Source organism: Manis javanica, chromosome 7 (assembly GCF_040802235.1).
Source record: "Manis javanica isolate MJ-LG chromosome 7, MJ_LKY, whole genome shotgun sequence".
Classification (NCBI taxonomy): domain Eukaryota; kingdom Metazoa; phylum Chordata; class Mammalia; order Pholidota; family Manidae; genus Manis; species Manis javanica.
In genome coordinates, this window is record NC_133162.1 from 5,215,491 (window position 1) to 5,231,734 (window position 16,244).

Here is a 16,244-nt window from a genome sequence, read left to right on the forward strand (position 1 = left end):
TTTTTGTCACAACAGAAGACAAAACTACAGTGAACTAGGTGGCTTTGTCCCCAGGGGTGGATTTCAGGCGTACGTCATGCCAATGACATTCCAAGTACCAGGTGCTACCAAGTGCTACCAGGTGCCAGGCTCGACACTAAACCTTTACACGTATCATTTGCTCCCTCCTCTCCTGGTCATAGAAGTGGGACTACTAACCCCACTTCACAGATGTGCAAACTCATGCTCAGAAAGGTCAACCAACCAGCCCCAAGCCAAACAGGAATTAAAGGGTCTGGAACCCAGACCAGAGCCTCCTCTGTGGGCTCATGTCTGGATCTAAGCTGGAAGATCCCTAAGTGCCACCAGAGCCCACCTGCGAGTGAGGCCACCTGGGAGATCTTCCCACTCCCATGGCCAGGCCCCTAATTCCTCAGCAGCCGGTCACCCTCTCTTGGATGACACTGGCCACTGTTACTTTTTAACCTGCAACTTAAAATCGCCACAGTACTTTATTCCAACACAGGGCTCCGGGCTGATGCCGCTGGCTGACCTCCCGGGGAGTGGTCGATACTGCAGCAGAGCCAGCAGTCCGCCTGCTGATGGCCCGACGCTCCCTGGGCTCTCCTCTGCCTTCTGGGACGAAGGTCCTGCTCGTTTCACTCACCCACAGTGCAGTTAGCAAAGCTTATTCACTGTCGGGAATCGTCTCTATTTAGCTTTCTAGGCTGTCCCTCCACTTTCCATCTTCTAGAAAAGGAAGCAATCAGGAGCTTCCATGCTCCGGAAGTGTCACACGAAAATCTCTACTAACATAGTTTCATTTGGGTCACAGCTGTCCCACGCAGTCTGGGATTCGTCTGTACAGATGGACCTCTCACTCTGCAATGTTGTGTATTTCACGTACCCCTGGCTCCCAAGTGTTAGTAGGCATCAAGGACCTGGTGGGCAGGGTGAAGAGGCTGGACTAGGTGAGGCCAGGGTGTCACGGAGCTCTGTGCGCACACATAAGGCCTACTGCCCAGCAAGGAGCTGTATGTAACAAGAAATGAAATAAAAATGGAAAAGAGGGCTCAGCACCACCATTTCATTTCTTTGGGCCAGAAATGCATTCCCAACCACTAATCATTATTATTAGGTTGGTGATAAAGGCAGGACGCCCAGTGAAAATTTTATAAACTGGTTAAAAAAAAAAGTTTTAGGCTGATACATTTAAAGAAAATCTGCAAAGGTGCTGTACATATTTGCAAGAAGGGGCAGACTCTGGCAGATAAATAAAATACTCACTTTTAAAATGGCAGGACTAATGCACTACTACTAGACCACAACTATTAAAACTTTGTCCTCAAGAAACACTTTGATCCATTCCTTCATTTCCAGGGACTTAGACTCTTCCCTCTGAGGGCTCATTCCACAGTAATCCCACATTTAAGTGCCTACCTATAAATCACAGAGATCAAAGTGGGAAATTGTGCAGACCAATGTCTGAGAGCCCTTGACCACATCTGGTCCCCCCCGCAACTGCTGGTCAGGTGAAAACGGCGAAATGGAGATGGCATTTTCTATTCCGCTGGAGGCAACGCGGTGGCAGAGGCAGGAATCCGCAAGCCCTAGGTTTCTGCTAAATCGCTCTTCTAAACCTTCCGCTCACTGTTCACCACCTCCCATGCCCCACATTTCCAGGGGCTCCTTGCTCCTCAGCTGTGAATGGGGTGGCCAACGGGGTCCCCGCTCAGCAATGCCCACAGTCTCCCGGTCCTCATTAAGCAACCAGAGGTGGACCTGCCCTTTCAGCTTTAAGAGCCCATGAATCTGAAGAGGCCATGAAGAGTCCCATTTCTGTCTCTTCTCGACACATGAATCAGAGATGTTTGGGAGGGCGGTTATCTCGGAATGGTAGATGATTTGCAGAACACTTGGGAGGTATTTTGTATATCTTCAGACCTTTCCTACTGCTTGTATTCTTTTCATATTTAGCACACAATACTCTTACAAAAGTAACAGTCATTATCCTAAAATTCAAATATCACAAGACTCTGAGGCAGGGGTCAGCCAACCATGGCCTGCAGGCCAGATCCAGCCACAGCTTGGCTTTCTACTGCCGGTAAGCTAAGAATGATCTTCACCAGTTTTTTAAGAAGTAAACTTGCATAACTTAATCAGCTAGTCAATTTAGTGGCATTTTTGTACATTTAGTGTGGTACAATCATCAACTCTACTTAGTTCTAGTTCTAAAATACATGCACTACCCCAAGAGGACTCATTACCCATTAAGCACCCCGCCCTCCCCCAGGCCCGGGCAGCACTCATCTGCTTCCTGTGCCTACAGATCTGCCTACACTGGACAGTCCACATAAAGAGAATTAAGGCCTATGTCCACTGTGACTAGCTTGTTTCATTTGGGGTGTTTCCAGGGTTCATCCATGTTGAACAGGTACCGGTACGTCACTGTTTCTTAAGGCTGAGTACTATTCCAATGCATGGCTCTGCCACTTTGCTACTTATGCCTTCATCCACTGAAGGGCATTGGGACCATTTCCCCCTTTTGGGTACCGTAAATAGTACTGCTACGCATATACAAGTATTTGTTTCAATGCCTGTTTTCATTTCTTTGGAAAGAGACTTAGGTATTATTGAGTGATATGCTAGTTCTGTTTAACTTTTTGAGGAACTGCTGTTTTTTTCTGATTTTACATTCTTATATGGTTCCATTTTTTAATGGTTATATAAATAGCATCCTCAATTTTGCCTCCTGGCCTGCAAAGCCTAAAGCACTTATTATCTGGACCTCTACAGCCAAAGGCTACTGGTCTCTGTTCTAAACAGAAATGTCTTACTATTCCTTTTAGCTGTTCAGTGTTTTACAATTACAAAGTATTTCAGCATAGATGATCTACTTTGATTCCACTGGCTTTCAATCATCACGTTGTACAGCAGCAAAGACTGGCAGTGTGACCACCGCTCTACAGAGATGATCAGAGGCCTTGAAAGCTGCTCAGAGCGTCACCAGGGTGCCACAGACGCCAGGAGCTGGCTCCCAGACTCACACCGCCACCTCCCCTCCTCTCCGCTCCCTCCAGCCAATCCAGTCCCTGCAGTTACCCACACAGCAACCAGACTAAGAAGGCACATTATTGGAACATGACATCAAAAAGGGCCTGGAGAAGTTGACTTATATCAATGCTGAGAAGAGGGGGAAACTTGGGGGTAAGTCTTAGGAAAAATAAAATTACAAAAATGCTGGTGATGTCCCCAGTTACCTGAGGAGCACATGAACGGACATGCGTGGTTAGGCTGCCCAGCCACCAAGATCACCAAATATGTATGCAGCATGGAAGCCAACCACTTTCCTTAGGTCAGAGCCCCACATTAGGGAGCCCCCCACATCAGGGAGCCCCCCACAGCAGGTAAGGGAGCTTTAAAACCCAATCACCTACTGCATTCCTGGGCTGGCCCTGCACACATGCTGGAGGGGGACACCCATCCAGGGGCACGGCTCCCCACCAACAGGGCACTTGAAGCTTTCAGGTTAGCACCTGACACTTCGCCAAGATGAAATTCCTCTGTCCCCTCACCTCCATTCAACGAGGTATGCCAGGGACCACACTGGGTGCACAGAACAGAGAAAGGAACACAACTCAGCCCTTGTCCCCAAGGACCCAGGAGGGGATGCCAACTGCTCCCACAGGTAGAAGCTGCAGAGAACAATGTGAAGGGCCCTTCATTCAGTCTGGATGAGCAAGAAAGGTTTACAGGTTGAGCTGAGCCAGGAAAAGCTAGCCAGGTGGAAGGTAAATGAAAGGTATTTCTAGGTAGCCAGAAGAGCATATACAAAGACACTGTGGCACTGCCCATACAGGTAGCTGAGTGTGTCAGAGCTTGCTTGGGCACACAAATACCACCAGACATCACACAGCTCGGCTGGACTAAGTCCTGTCACTCCTATACATACATGGGGGTGCCCTGTGGGTGTTCTCACCCTCACAGCCCCCGCTGGCCTCTCCAGGCTCATCCTCAAGGCAACACCCCCCAAGGACAATCTAAAGGAACTTGGCAGCCTGGCCACAGTGTCTGAAGGACCAGGACGCATGCTTGCCTTTGAAAAATGGACAGTAGAACACACATGACGTTAGAAGGACTTAAAAATAAATCTTGTGAAGTTAATAGAAGCACAGCAATTTGGAAGAAAAATAATCACATTTCCCTCCTGCTAAATCATTATTTGCCCCTGGTAAAGTCAATTATGCTAAAGAAAAGAAGTTATTATTTTGGGGGGAAAAAAAGGAGGCTTGAAACCTACCTTTATTCCAGCAAATAAAACTCTGAGAGCAAATGCTTGATTTCCCACATTTATGAAGGTCTCCGGGAAGCCTATATGCTATTTCTTAGACGAAACGTTGGGGAGGATTCGTAATTCCCGTGGTAATCTGTGCAGCCTTCCTAGGTCCTGCCCTCAAAGCTGCCGTCTGTCTCTCAGGAGAGGAAAAGGCAGCGGGCTCCTGACCATCTTTGGGCAGCCAGGAAGCCAGCCGGAGCCCCCTCCACACTTCCTGTCTCTTCCTGATCCCCTCCCCACTGCACGCTTCAGGAACCAAGGCCTGCATGTTTCTACCTTTCTTCCCAAATATGCAGGAAAGCCTCTGCATCTCATAACAGTCACAACAGTTAACAACCACCGAGCGCTGACCAAGTATTAGACTCCCCTAGAGCCTAACCCCTGGCTCCCCACGGGAAACCGTCCTGCCGCCCCGGGGACATGTGGCAATGTCTGGAGCTATTCTGACTTGTCATAGCTGAGACAAGGGAGTGCTAGTGGGACCCGCTGGGAGAGGCCAGGGATGCTGCCGGGCACCATGCAACACACCCACCACGGGACCATTAGTCATCCCAGGGTGTCAATAGAACGCAGGTCGGAAACCCAGTTTTACCTGCATTAGCTCATTTAACCCTCCGGTGCCTTTGTGATGCAGGACTTTTACTTTGTAAAAGTCAGCAAACGGGCACAAAGGGGTGGCAGAGCCCACCATGCATCCCAACTGGGCACCGTGCTCCTGGCTGTGACGGCTCTGCCTCCACCAGAAGCACCTGGTTGGTAATGATGTCACTGAATATTCACCGCGGGCGGGCGGTCAGTCCCTGGGCAGCACCAGCTCCGCAGGCAGGCTGGGCCTCTCATACCCAGATCCCGGGCCGGCAGCCCCAGACCCCTTCTCTGCGCGGGTGAGGGCTCACGGTGGACCACACGACTGTATGAGCCCAGAATTGGCTTGAGCAGGTTCTGGGTAACGCAGTTAAGGGAAAACCACAGTGCAGTGAGCTCTCGGGGAACCAGGCCTCCCGGCTCCTCCCTCTGGACTCCCTGGCCCGGGGTCGCTGTCCCTCCCCACGCTGTCCTCTCCACCCCCTCCCTCAGCCCTCCTCCTGCCTTGGGACTTCCAGGCCCTGGAGACCTGACCCCTCTGCTGGGCCCTCAGCCCTCACACACTCTGTCCTCCCAGCCCCAGGCTGAGAACAAAGGTGGTGCCCCTCCCGGAAAGGGTCAGGAGGCCGAGGGATGAGGCCCGCAAAGGTCGGGGGCGGACACACACCCCAACAAGCTCATGCAGGGGAGAGGAACCGCGGACCGTGACCTGGGGCCAGCCAGGCGCCCCGCTGGACAACTCTGTAGCAGGAAATGAGGTCAAGAAGGCCGTGAAGGCCATTTTAAAGGCCTTTCCTATCAGGCGGCAGCCACCACAGTCTGAGACCCCGAGAGGCCAGGACGATGACACACTAAAACTGTCTGACTGAAAAAAAAAATCACAGATCCACATCCCCGAGATCCCCCTAAGGTCCACAAACGTAGAGGTTTCCCTGTTTCACTTATTGGCAAAAATGGGGCCTGAGTAGAGACGAGGCTAATTATAGGTCATCTCTCTGACGTCCTGCACCAGCACCCCACAGCGGCTGCGGGAATGTCTGCCGGGGGTGTTCATGAGCCATCTGCACATCCCCACCATCCTCTCAACGGAGACAGACCTGAATTGTGATACACCACCAGCCCTAAGCATTCAGACAAGGGATTGCTGACAGGTGCCAGAATATAAGCCCCATGAGGGTGGCTCTGGGTCCCCAGCGTCTAAGAACAAAACTGGCACGGCAATTGGAAGGAAGGAAAGGAGGGCGGAAGGAGCTCTCTGAAGACAGTTTTCTTTCATCTCTCATTTCTTGTGGCTGATTATCAGTGGTGCCCATCACTGAAGCTGGGAACTCTTACCTTCCTCACTGTTCATCTCTGCACAGAGGTTCAACCACCCAGATTAACATCCTATGCAGAACGCTCATCTGCTCACATGTTACTCAATTACTAGCGACTTGTCTAGTAATAAACAGTATCAGGGAACAAACAATAATGACAAAACTTCAGGACAAGTAAAGCTCACAATGTCACACTACCCTTTCCCAATTAAAAAAACATTTAAAACCATCACCAGAAATGGCGTATTTTCTCTATAAGAAGTTAACAGCAATGACAGAAGCAACTATCGGTAACATCATGTTGAGTATTACTTCTTGTGAAGGCTCCTCCCCATACAGTATGTTGCCAGCTCCCCCAGGCACAGCTGCAAGGTGAACACAAGCTCTATTAATTTCCCTCTCCCAGAGCCTGAAGCTGGGGAAGGTAAACAAGGCCGCAGAAAAGTGTTGCTCCCAGGCCTGGATTCCAGACATTCTGTCTCCCAATCGGTGCTCCTTCCCCCACACACTTAGAGTTATTGTGGTTGTGCCTTCTTCAGTATATGCTTAGTCATAAAAAGAAGAGAGTTAACAATAATATAAAGGTTCCATCCTAATAAACAAAACCACCACTTAGAAACAAAGACACAGTTCTCTACCAGGCTTTAGTTCACCACCTCCTGAGGCCCAACGAATTCAACAGACACAGGAACAGGGATGTTGAATTTAGGATGGCGACAATAGGAACTGCCAGACAGATGTAAAGATGATTCATTTAGAAAGTGGCTCTCCTCATGCTAAGAGATCTGCTCCCCACCACGAGCACACTTCTGGGTGAAGCATCCAGCTAGGAACATCCTGAGACGTAAGCAGCAGAAAACACACCACGGAAAAAGGCAGCATCTGTCCTTCCACATCTATTCATGTCTTTGTGCAGGTTTGGACATCTGTTCTGCCAAGTGACTCTCAGGGACAAAAAGGTGTGGGAACCTATGATCTCTGCGCAATGGCTAAAACTCTAAAGGAGCCAACATTACTACTGACTATGGGAAGGAAAGCATGGATGGGAACATGTAGAGGAACCCCAATATCCACATGTTTCTATTCTTGCAGGACACAGGGCTAGAAAGTACTTCCAAGCCCCATGTGCTGTTGGTGTGGCTGGGCACCATGCTCTGGGCAAAGGAATGCAAGCATGGGGATGGTCTATCTCCAGCCCCAGCAGGGAAGAAAATCTGTGAACTCCCCACTTCAACTCTCTTTCTTTCTCCATCCACAAGCCAAGGAGGCCAAGAGCTTAGTGGAGGCAGGGCCACAGGATAGAAGAGCCTGAGTCCCTGAATGACTAGATGAATCAGAGCCCCTGCATCTCCCCACCACCCACCTGGACCAGAACATGAAGGAAAAACAAACTTTTATTGTAAGAAACTAGCAAAATGTTGGGGCTCTTTGTTACAGCGATTAGCCAACCCTCACACAGAAAGGAAATCATAATAGTTACATTTACAGCTGACCTTGAACAATGTGGGAGTTAGGGGCACCAACTCCCACAGTCAAAAAGCTGCATAGAACTTTTGACTCCCCCGAAAACTTAAACCTTAATTACTAATGGTCTAATGTTGATCAAGAGCCTCCCTGACAACATGGTCATTTAACACATTTTTATGTTATATATATACACTGTATTATTACAGTAAAGTAAGCTTGAGTAAAGAAAATGTTTTTCAAATTGTCACACACCTCCAAAAATATTTCCGATGTATCTATTGAAAAAAATGTGTATGTAAGTGGACCCGCACAGTTCAAACCCGTGTTGTTCAAGGGTCAACTGTTTATATAAATGAGTGCATCTAACGTATCCAAGTAAGTTAGACAAAATCACTCAAGATGGAATACAAATTTTCTGTCACACAGCTGAGGAAACGCAGCACAAGGTGCAACTGTAAACAGTAAACCCACCAGGATAAAGCCTCTGAGTGATGTTTCTGATGAGTGATTCTCCCAGGGAGCTTTAAGCATCTCCCTTCACCTGGTTCTTCTGGACCCCTGGGAATCAATAGGAACCCCAGCCCCTGATCTGACCTCAGAGCAAACACTAAAATTCCAAGGGTGCCAGGAAACATCTCCCCCATCTTTGACCCTCAGCTTACAACAAGCAGGGCTACAGGAGCAATAAGGCCGGAATTGCTTTAGTCCAAAAGTCAGATAGGGGTGCTGGGGGGAGTCTGATTAAACTAGATATTTAATCTTAGGCAACTGAAGGCTCCTACTTACTAAGCAATTAAGAAGAAAGAAACTGACATTTATCCAGCCTCACGGTCTACAAAGTGCAGCACCCCCTTGAGTTGTTCAGTGAGCAGACAGGGAATGTGCAAGACCAGCACCCCAAAGGCCTTCCTGGTCGTCACTGGAGAACTGGGATTCTGTAACCCGAGTGAGCCTGGACACGTTACTCAAACAAAAACGTTAACAGAAAGAACCTGGAAATACCTCCAGGCAGGATGTCTCCGGGTCCTAATACTAAAGACGGGTGAGCACGGCAGGTCGAGGCTGATGAGTCTCTAAGGAAGAGCTGTTCTCTGGTGTACCCACTATGTGCATGACCACACTCATAGCTGCTCAGCTCTTCGGGTCTCAAACTACCTGATCGAATCATCTTGTCACTAATTTGATTACAAGGAATTTCCAGGGCTTAACACAGACACCAATTCAATTCCTTAAATCAGATTCCGTGAGCGATGTGAGTATAGAGGAGGCTTATGCTGCACACCCCCACCTTTCCCCCTCCCTCCTCCCAGGCTTCCCCAAGGCACGGAGACCCCGCACTCTTAGAGAAAAAAATAACTCGGATGGTGGCCACCGAAGGGAGAGCACAGATTCAGAGGATAAGTCTGTGTCTTGACAATCATGCTACGGGGTGTTATGTCCCCCAAAATCCAAGCACTGAAGTTCAAAGTCCACCCCAACCTGGTACTGCAATGTATTTGGATGTATTTGGAGATGGGATCTTTAAAGTGATAAGGGAAAATGGAGTCATAAGGGTGAGCCCTAATCCAGTGTCTGGTGTCCTTCTAAAAGGAGACTGGGCTGCAGACACATAGAGGAAGGACCACACAGGGCACAGGGCGACACAGCCATCTGCAAACCTGGGACAGGCCTCAGGAGTGATCCTGCCCACACCCTGATCTTGGACTTCAAGCCTCCAGAATTGAGAGAAAATAAATTTCTGCAGGTTAAGCCCCCAGCACTGTACTTTGTTAAGGCAGAGGACTAATACACAAACCGCCCACATGAACTTGAATGAGGGCCCGAGAGCGCATCCCACCATATTAAAACAAACAAACTTAGGAACAATGCACTGTATTTGCATAACAATGCTTCCAAAGCTAACTAGTCAGCATGAGCCACCCTTCACCTGATCTTATAGACCAGGCCTCCCAGTGTCATCTATTTTGAAAATGTGGAAATAGCTCAGAGAGGTTCAAAGTCATGCCCACGTCACAGGAAAGAAAACTGGCCGTGTCAGGACTGAAACCCACAATCTGCTCCTTCATTGGGTCCCCTCTTCATTGCTCACTTCTAGGCAGACCTCACACACTGAAAAGAATCTGAACGCCCAGTGGTGGGCTGTGTAAAGCGCTATTTATCTCCACACTTTTGGGCCTGCCTACCAGCCTCACCCTCCACGGTCTTCCCTTCACACTGGACTCAGGGCCCTTCTCTGAACAAACCTGACAACTTCCCAGCTCAGCAGCCCTTCTCCTGCTTCACTGCCACCCCAGCCCCCCCAATCCCAGGGTCCCTCCCCAGGGCCACAGCCCAGGAACTGCCCATGGGCTCATCCCAAATTAAACCATACAGGCTTCACGGATGGGCAGTGATTAGGAACATGCAAATTCAATCCACAACGACGTGCCACTACACCCCTCTCAGAGTGGCTAAAATGACCACAGGGACACCAACAAATGCTGGCTAGGAGAAACTGGATCACACATACGATGCTGGTGGGAATGCAAAATGGGACAGCCACTCTGGAAAAGGCAGTTTCTTAACAAATGCAATTACCATACAACTGGGCAATTGCACTCCCAGGCACGCGTCCCAGAAAACGAAGACCTACAATCAAAAGCCTGCACATGAACGAATAGCAACTTGACTTGTGACAGCCAACACCCAGATGTCCTTCAGCAGGTGAACAGTTAACCCACCAATGCCACCTCCATACCAGGGAGCACAACGCACCAATGAGGAGAAACCAACCATGGATACACACAGCAAGCTGAGGAATCTCCACAGACTATGCCGAGGGAAAAGGTTACATACTGTATGATTCCACTTACGCAACATGCCTGAAATGACAAATTATAGAAATGGTGAGCAGATCGGTGCTTGCCAGGGATTGGGAGGGATGGAGGGAGAAGGTGGGTGTGACTAGAGAAGGAGAGTTCTTGTGGGGATGGAGATGTTCTCGATCTTGACTGTATCAATGTGAATATCTCGGTTCTGGAATTGCACTGAAGTTTTGCAAGACATAACCTCGGTGGAAACTGGTCATGGGTGCATAGGGTCTCTGTATTATTTCTTAAAACCGTATGTGTCTACAATTGTCTGAAAATACAAAGTTTAATGAAGAAAAAGAGAAAGGAATTAAGGAAGGGAGGGAGGTGGGAAGGAGATTGGGGGAGAGTCAAAGAGAGGAAAAAGAGAAAGAAAAAAGTGCGTGCAAGCTGGCTTGGGCACAGGCCCTGGGCATTCTCTGATGCCCCTGCAAAGCCCTCAACAACTGCCTATTACTTCTTCCTCCTTGTTTTCACTACCTGCACCCTCAGGAGTCACAACAGAACGACCAACTACTCGACACACCCTCAGACAACCCTGATGAGTCTGATACTCTGGGTAAACATTGGCACAACAGTAATTAAAAGTTTTGTAATGTTTCCTAAGTAAAATCAGGTTTGTAGAAATATCATATGTCCTTATTTGGTTTTTCTGCCAACTCCAGTGAATGAAAATGTCTGCATTTCTATTGACTTGTGAGCAAATCTAGTTTTTCTTCCCCAAGGTAGCAGTTTGCTTGCTACACTAGATAACAAAAGAGATCTCTCTGCAACTCCCACACTCAAATTTATGTGGATATTACACTATTCCCAGCAATTATCATGGCCAGAGCTAATCTGAATACACTCAAGTCATGCTTCTCAACACCAAGCAAATGTGACTGCCCCCAACATAGGGCAAAGCACACCTTTAAGAAAACAACTTTTAAAGGAAAGCATTCTTCCAGCAATGGTGACAGCCAAACCCAAACACTGTTAAATCCAAATCACTTGTCACTACATTTCTGTTTTTTTATATCTATTTATTTATTAGATAAAAAGTTAATAAAAGCAACACTCCATTGAGTGCTTGGGTTATCTCAAACATGGTGCTATGTGCTCTGCCAACAGTATCCTAACGAACCCTCACCAATCTTCGTGGCAGGCAGGCTTAGCTCCACTTTGCAGATGAGGAAACTGAGGCCCTGGAGGCAGGAGTAATTGGCCCAAGGGCTACATGACAACTAGAGCCAGGAATTAAAGGTATCTGCAGTGCAGATACACACCCATCTGAGAGCTCTGTGGAGAGCCAGAGGAAAGGGGGTGCATTCAGGAGGGTCCTCCATGTTCAGTCTGCTTCACGACAATGCTATAGGCTGGAAGGAGAACCTTGCTCGCCCAATCTCCGCATCCGCTGAATTCATTTTCTATGCTGCCTTAACGGTCACCGCACCCTCAGGGGCTTAGAAGCACCCACATGCAGGATCTCACAGCTCTCCAGGGCAGGCATCCTGGATCTCAAAGTCAAGGTGTTAGCCACCTGGGCTCTCACAGGAGGCTCTGGGGTGGCTGTTTGCAGGCTCATCCAGGGTGTTGGAAGAATCAAGTTGTGACTCTAAGGTTCAGGTCGCTGTGTCCCTGCTGGCTGTCAGCTGGGGGCACCCTTCACTCCCTGGGGCCTTCCGTGGTGGCCGTGGGTATCAGGGCCGGCCACTGCGCGTCAGACACCTCCCAGGCTCTGGGTCTGACTCCACTCCTGCTGTCTCTCTTCTGAGCTCCAATTCTGTGACCAGGAGAGAAAGTTCTCTGCTTTAGGGGCCCAGGTGCATAATGCAGGCTCACTCCCCATCTCAAGGTTCAGAACCTTAACCACATCAACAAAGTCCCTTCTGCCATGTATGTCACACATCGCATTCACAGGTTCCAGGGACTGGGACATGGACATCCGGAGGCAGCATTATTCTGCCTCCAGCACCATCACTGAAATGTGGACCACCATGCTCAGGTGTGGCTCTGGAACCAGCTAGATTTTTTTGCCCTATTTTAGGAACAGGATCCGTAACAACAGTTGATGTTGGGAGGAAAACTCAGCCTAGCTGGGAGGTAATGGGAAAGTTCATCTGGTCCAAGCCATCAGTGTGACAGCTAAGTCTAAATTCCGGCTTGTCTTACTAAACCAGGTGTGGAAACTCTAACCCCCCAGACTCAAATCCAAAGGAAGAAATTAATAGGCTGGTAAAATTCATGGCACCCTCCCACTTGGAATGAATTCCCTAAGAACCAACATTTCTTGCCTTTGCTGAGGAAGCAGGAGATCTGTTTACTCCTTTCCCGATTTTACAAAATAAATAAATAGCTGCAGTGTCTCATTTACAAACAATGCTTCTAACAGATTCCAAGTACTTGCAAACAATGAGCTGTGATTCATGCTTCCAAATGAGATGGAGTTTTATCATTTTCTTTCCCCGTGATTCATTCATCTACTCAGAATGGAAGCGCAGTCCACCCACACCCACCAGAACCCTTCTGGGGAAACACAGCCCTGTTGTTAGGCCACCCCTTTAAAAAACACTGTGGTTGATAAGGGAGATAATCCAGAATTTTCCGTAAGGGGAAACAGTCAATTAGCAAACCAGAATGAATCCTACAACCCATTCAGCGCCCTTCCTGAGACCCAGTGGAATTCTCTGTGTTAAGTCGATGCTCAGATCCCGCTTTCCGTCTGCCCAAAATCAGGGGTTCCAAGCCCACCTGCCTGCCCTCTGTGACAAGTTTTCCTGTCTGGTCACTGACACCCAGTCCAGCTCTCACCTCCACTGCCCGCTGAAAATAAGCAGACCAGCCCGCTCTCCTCTACCTGACAGCCTTTCACATCCTTCCTAGATTGCCTGCCAAAACCAGACAGGATGCCCTTCTTTGGAAACTTGCCAACAGTTTTCTTAAAACCAAAGGATTAGCCAAAAATGTGGTGTTATAAGTCATCGGACTAAGGGCTAGTGAAGCTTCCGGAAGATAAGCAACTCCATGGGGAAGGGCCTGGGATGCTCGCACCCACAACCTCCTGCCCAGGGAGGAGGCCCGCTCTCCCTCTGGAGACACCCTGCTCCCTCGGTGTGTAGGTGGTCCCCTTGGTCTTCCCTGGAAGCAGGTGTCCTCACTGACACCATCAGATCACCCCCGGAGCCAAGTATCAAGGTGCATTAAAATGCGACGCTCCAAAGAGAAGGCCCTCCCCCACTCCTCGGTCCGCCCGGTGGGGGTAAGAGCCTGCACTGGATCCGGAGTTCCCACCCAGAATGCAGTGCTGACTGCTCCTGCGGGCCTGGGTAAGCGATGCATCTCCCGCCTCTGTGAAACAGGAGTGAGAGCAGGCTGTCCCCACCACCACCCCCGCTGCCCTGCTCCTCCCGCCTCCCCCCAGCACCCCAGCCCCAGCTGCTCCTCCATCTCTCCCTGCAGGCTTTGCTGGTCTCCGCTCTGCTTCCTCCACGCGTGTCCCCCAGCAGGCTCAGCCCAGCCTGGCCCCCCACTGCTGCCACACCCACCCAAAATCTCCAGCCCCAACAGATGGAGACCGATGCGGACGTTTCCATCAGGCCGTGGCAGGGATAAAACCCTCCAGCGGCTGCAGGGTGCTGCCTACAAGCTCAGCTCCCAGCTCTGCCACTGACCCTCACGGGCCCGCCTGAGCCTCTGTCCCCTCACCTTCGGAAAGGAGTGGGATGGCAGCTCAGCCCTAGTGGTCCTGAAGCAAGCAGGCCTCCACACCTGCGCGTGGGACAAGCCAAGTGTGGGTCCGGAGGCGGACCTGGGATTGTCTGAGAACTGGTACAAGCTGTCACTGTCCAAGCGGGCTCCACGGTACGCCGCTGACACGGAGCAGACAGGGGCAACTGGAGTCACAGAAAGGAGAGAGCCCTGCGGGCTGGAGCCACCCAGGAGGCTTCCCAGGAGTCAGAGGGCCAGGAGTGACCAGAGGAACAGTGGGAGGAGGCACAGCACCCAAAGGCTCAGAGACCAAGAAGCCGGGCATGGCAGGCTGGGGTGCAAGAAGGCCAAGGTCACAAAAGGCCTTACCAGTCAGGCAGAGCCTGGCCTGGGTGAGGGAGGTGGTCAAGGACTCCTTTGGATTGTGGAGGAGGAAAGCCAGGCTGAACACCAACTGGAAGATCCAGGGATTCCAGGGAGCAGCCATGGCCCACCCTGGACCCCGGGGCAGGTGGGTTCAGGGAGGGCAGGAACCTACACCCTTGGCAGGCTGGGCTGCAAACCCGGGGTGCGAACAGTGCTTGAGACTGGGGAGGGGGCTGTTTGTTTTGCCCGACTCTCCCGACTGCCCCTCAGGAAACTGGCCCCCCGCCCTCCCCAACCGGCTCTCCGAATCCCGGGGACATCCCAGCGCTTGGCCGCCTCTCCCCCAGGGAGGCCAGGACCACCACTGGGTCGCGCAGGCCACTTCCCACCGAAGAGAGCACACTTCTTCGCTCTGCTCACTGCAACTTGCAAGTGTCCACCCGGAGCCCCGGGTCCTGAGCACAACTCCATCCAAAAGGCAGAAAGCGGCGGCTGAACAATGACCCCGCGTTCTTCCCGGCCCAGCAAAACTTCCCGGCCGTGGGCAGAATGGGATCCACGGGTTGGGGGCCACCCGGGTGCCCGCCCGGGGGGTGGGTGTCTGAGGGGACACCCCCGGAAAGTGACACCAGCTGTCCCGCATCCCGCGTGTCCCGACCGGCTCGCCGGGCTCTCGAGGGGCGCGGGGCGGCGTGCGCCTCGGCTCGGGGAGGGCAGCGCCCGCCGACGGGGAGCCCGAGATTGGGCAGTGGAGCCGGGGAGGCGCGGGGCGGGCGGGGGCGCCCCTTCCCGGCCGCGGCGGCCACCCGGCACCCCACCCGCGCCGCCCGCGGAGGGCGCAACAGGCTGGCGGGGCCCCGCCCGCCCCGCGCCCCGGGAAGTTGGGGCAGGCCTGGCGCGAGGGCGGGCGGCGCGCGGAGCTCACCCACGCCGTACTTCTCCTCCCGCTTGGTGGGCACCCAGCGCGTCATGGCGCCCCCGGGCCCCTGCGCCCCGGGCCGCCGCGATGGCCGCCGCCGCTGCTCCGCCAGGAAACTCCGCGCCTAGGCCGCCATTTTCCATTCCTTTCGAGCCGCGACAGGATGGGGAGGAAAAAGTTTGCGGCGGAGGCGGTGTCATGTGGGACGGGGCGGGCGGAGCGTCGCGGGCCGGATGGGAAAGGCCGGGAGCGCCGGCGAGAGGCGGGACGGCCGCGGGCACTGCGCCCGCCCTCGCGCGCTCCGACCCGGGCCGCGCCGCCCCGGGGCCCCGGCCGCGCTCGGCCTCCCGCGTCCCCGCCCTGCCCCCCGGCTGCCCGGCCCGCGGACGCCCCAAGGGGGCCCCCCGCGCAAGGGAGCGGCCATTCTCTGCGATTCTTGAGGCGTGTGGTCTGCGCGGCCCCCGGGTCAGACCCGCGCCTGATGATGTCATGCCTCCCACTGGGTTTTCTGCCTTGGAGGAGGGTCCTGGGGCCGGACAGACCCGGGGGTTCCCTGGGAGGAGTCTTGCGGAGCGCGTGGTTCATTCATTCATAAACTGGGCGCACGCTAACGGAGCCGTGCCCAGCGCCTGGTGTGCCAGGAGCACCGACCTCGCCAGGCCGAGGGGTGGGGAGGCCGAAGTGAGGATGGGTAGGTGGCTGTCGTGCTGCGCCAGGACACCAAGGCGGCGGGAAGAAAC

The 16,244-nt window shown here is 52.1% G+C and overlaps 1 protein-coding gene across 2 annotated transcripts in view; it reads right to left on the reverse strand.

The window, feature by feature from the left end:
- The window catches only part of DOCK1 (dedicator of cytokinesis 1), a 466,830-nt gene extending 451,099 nt beyond the window's left edge, over positions 1-15,731 (reverse strand). For both annotated transcript variants that reach the window (XM_073240131.1, XM_073240130.1), the window contains exon 1: positions 15,511-15,731. In XM_073240131.1, the coding sequence (XP_073096232.1) occupies positions 15,511-15,556 (46 nt within the window). In that variant the 5' untranslated portion in view covers positions 15,557-15,731. The remainder of the gene's footprint in view (positions 1-15,510) is intronic.
- Positions 15,732-16,244: the final 513 nt, after the last annotated feature.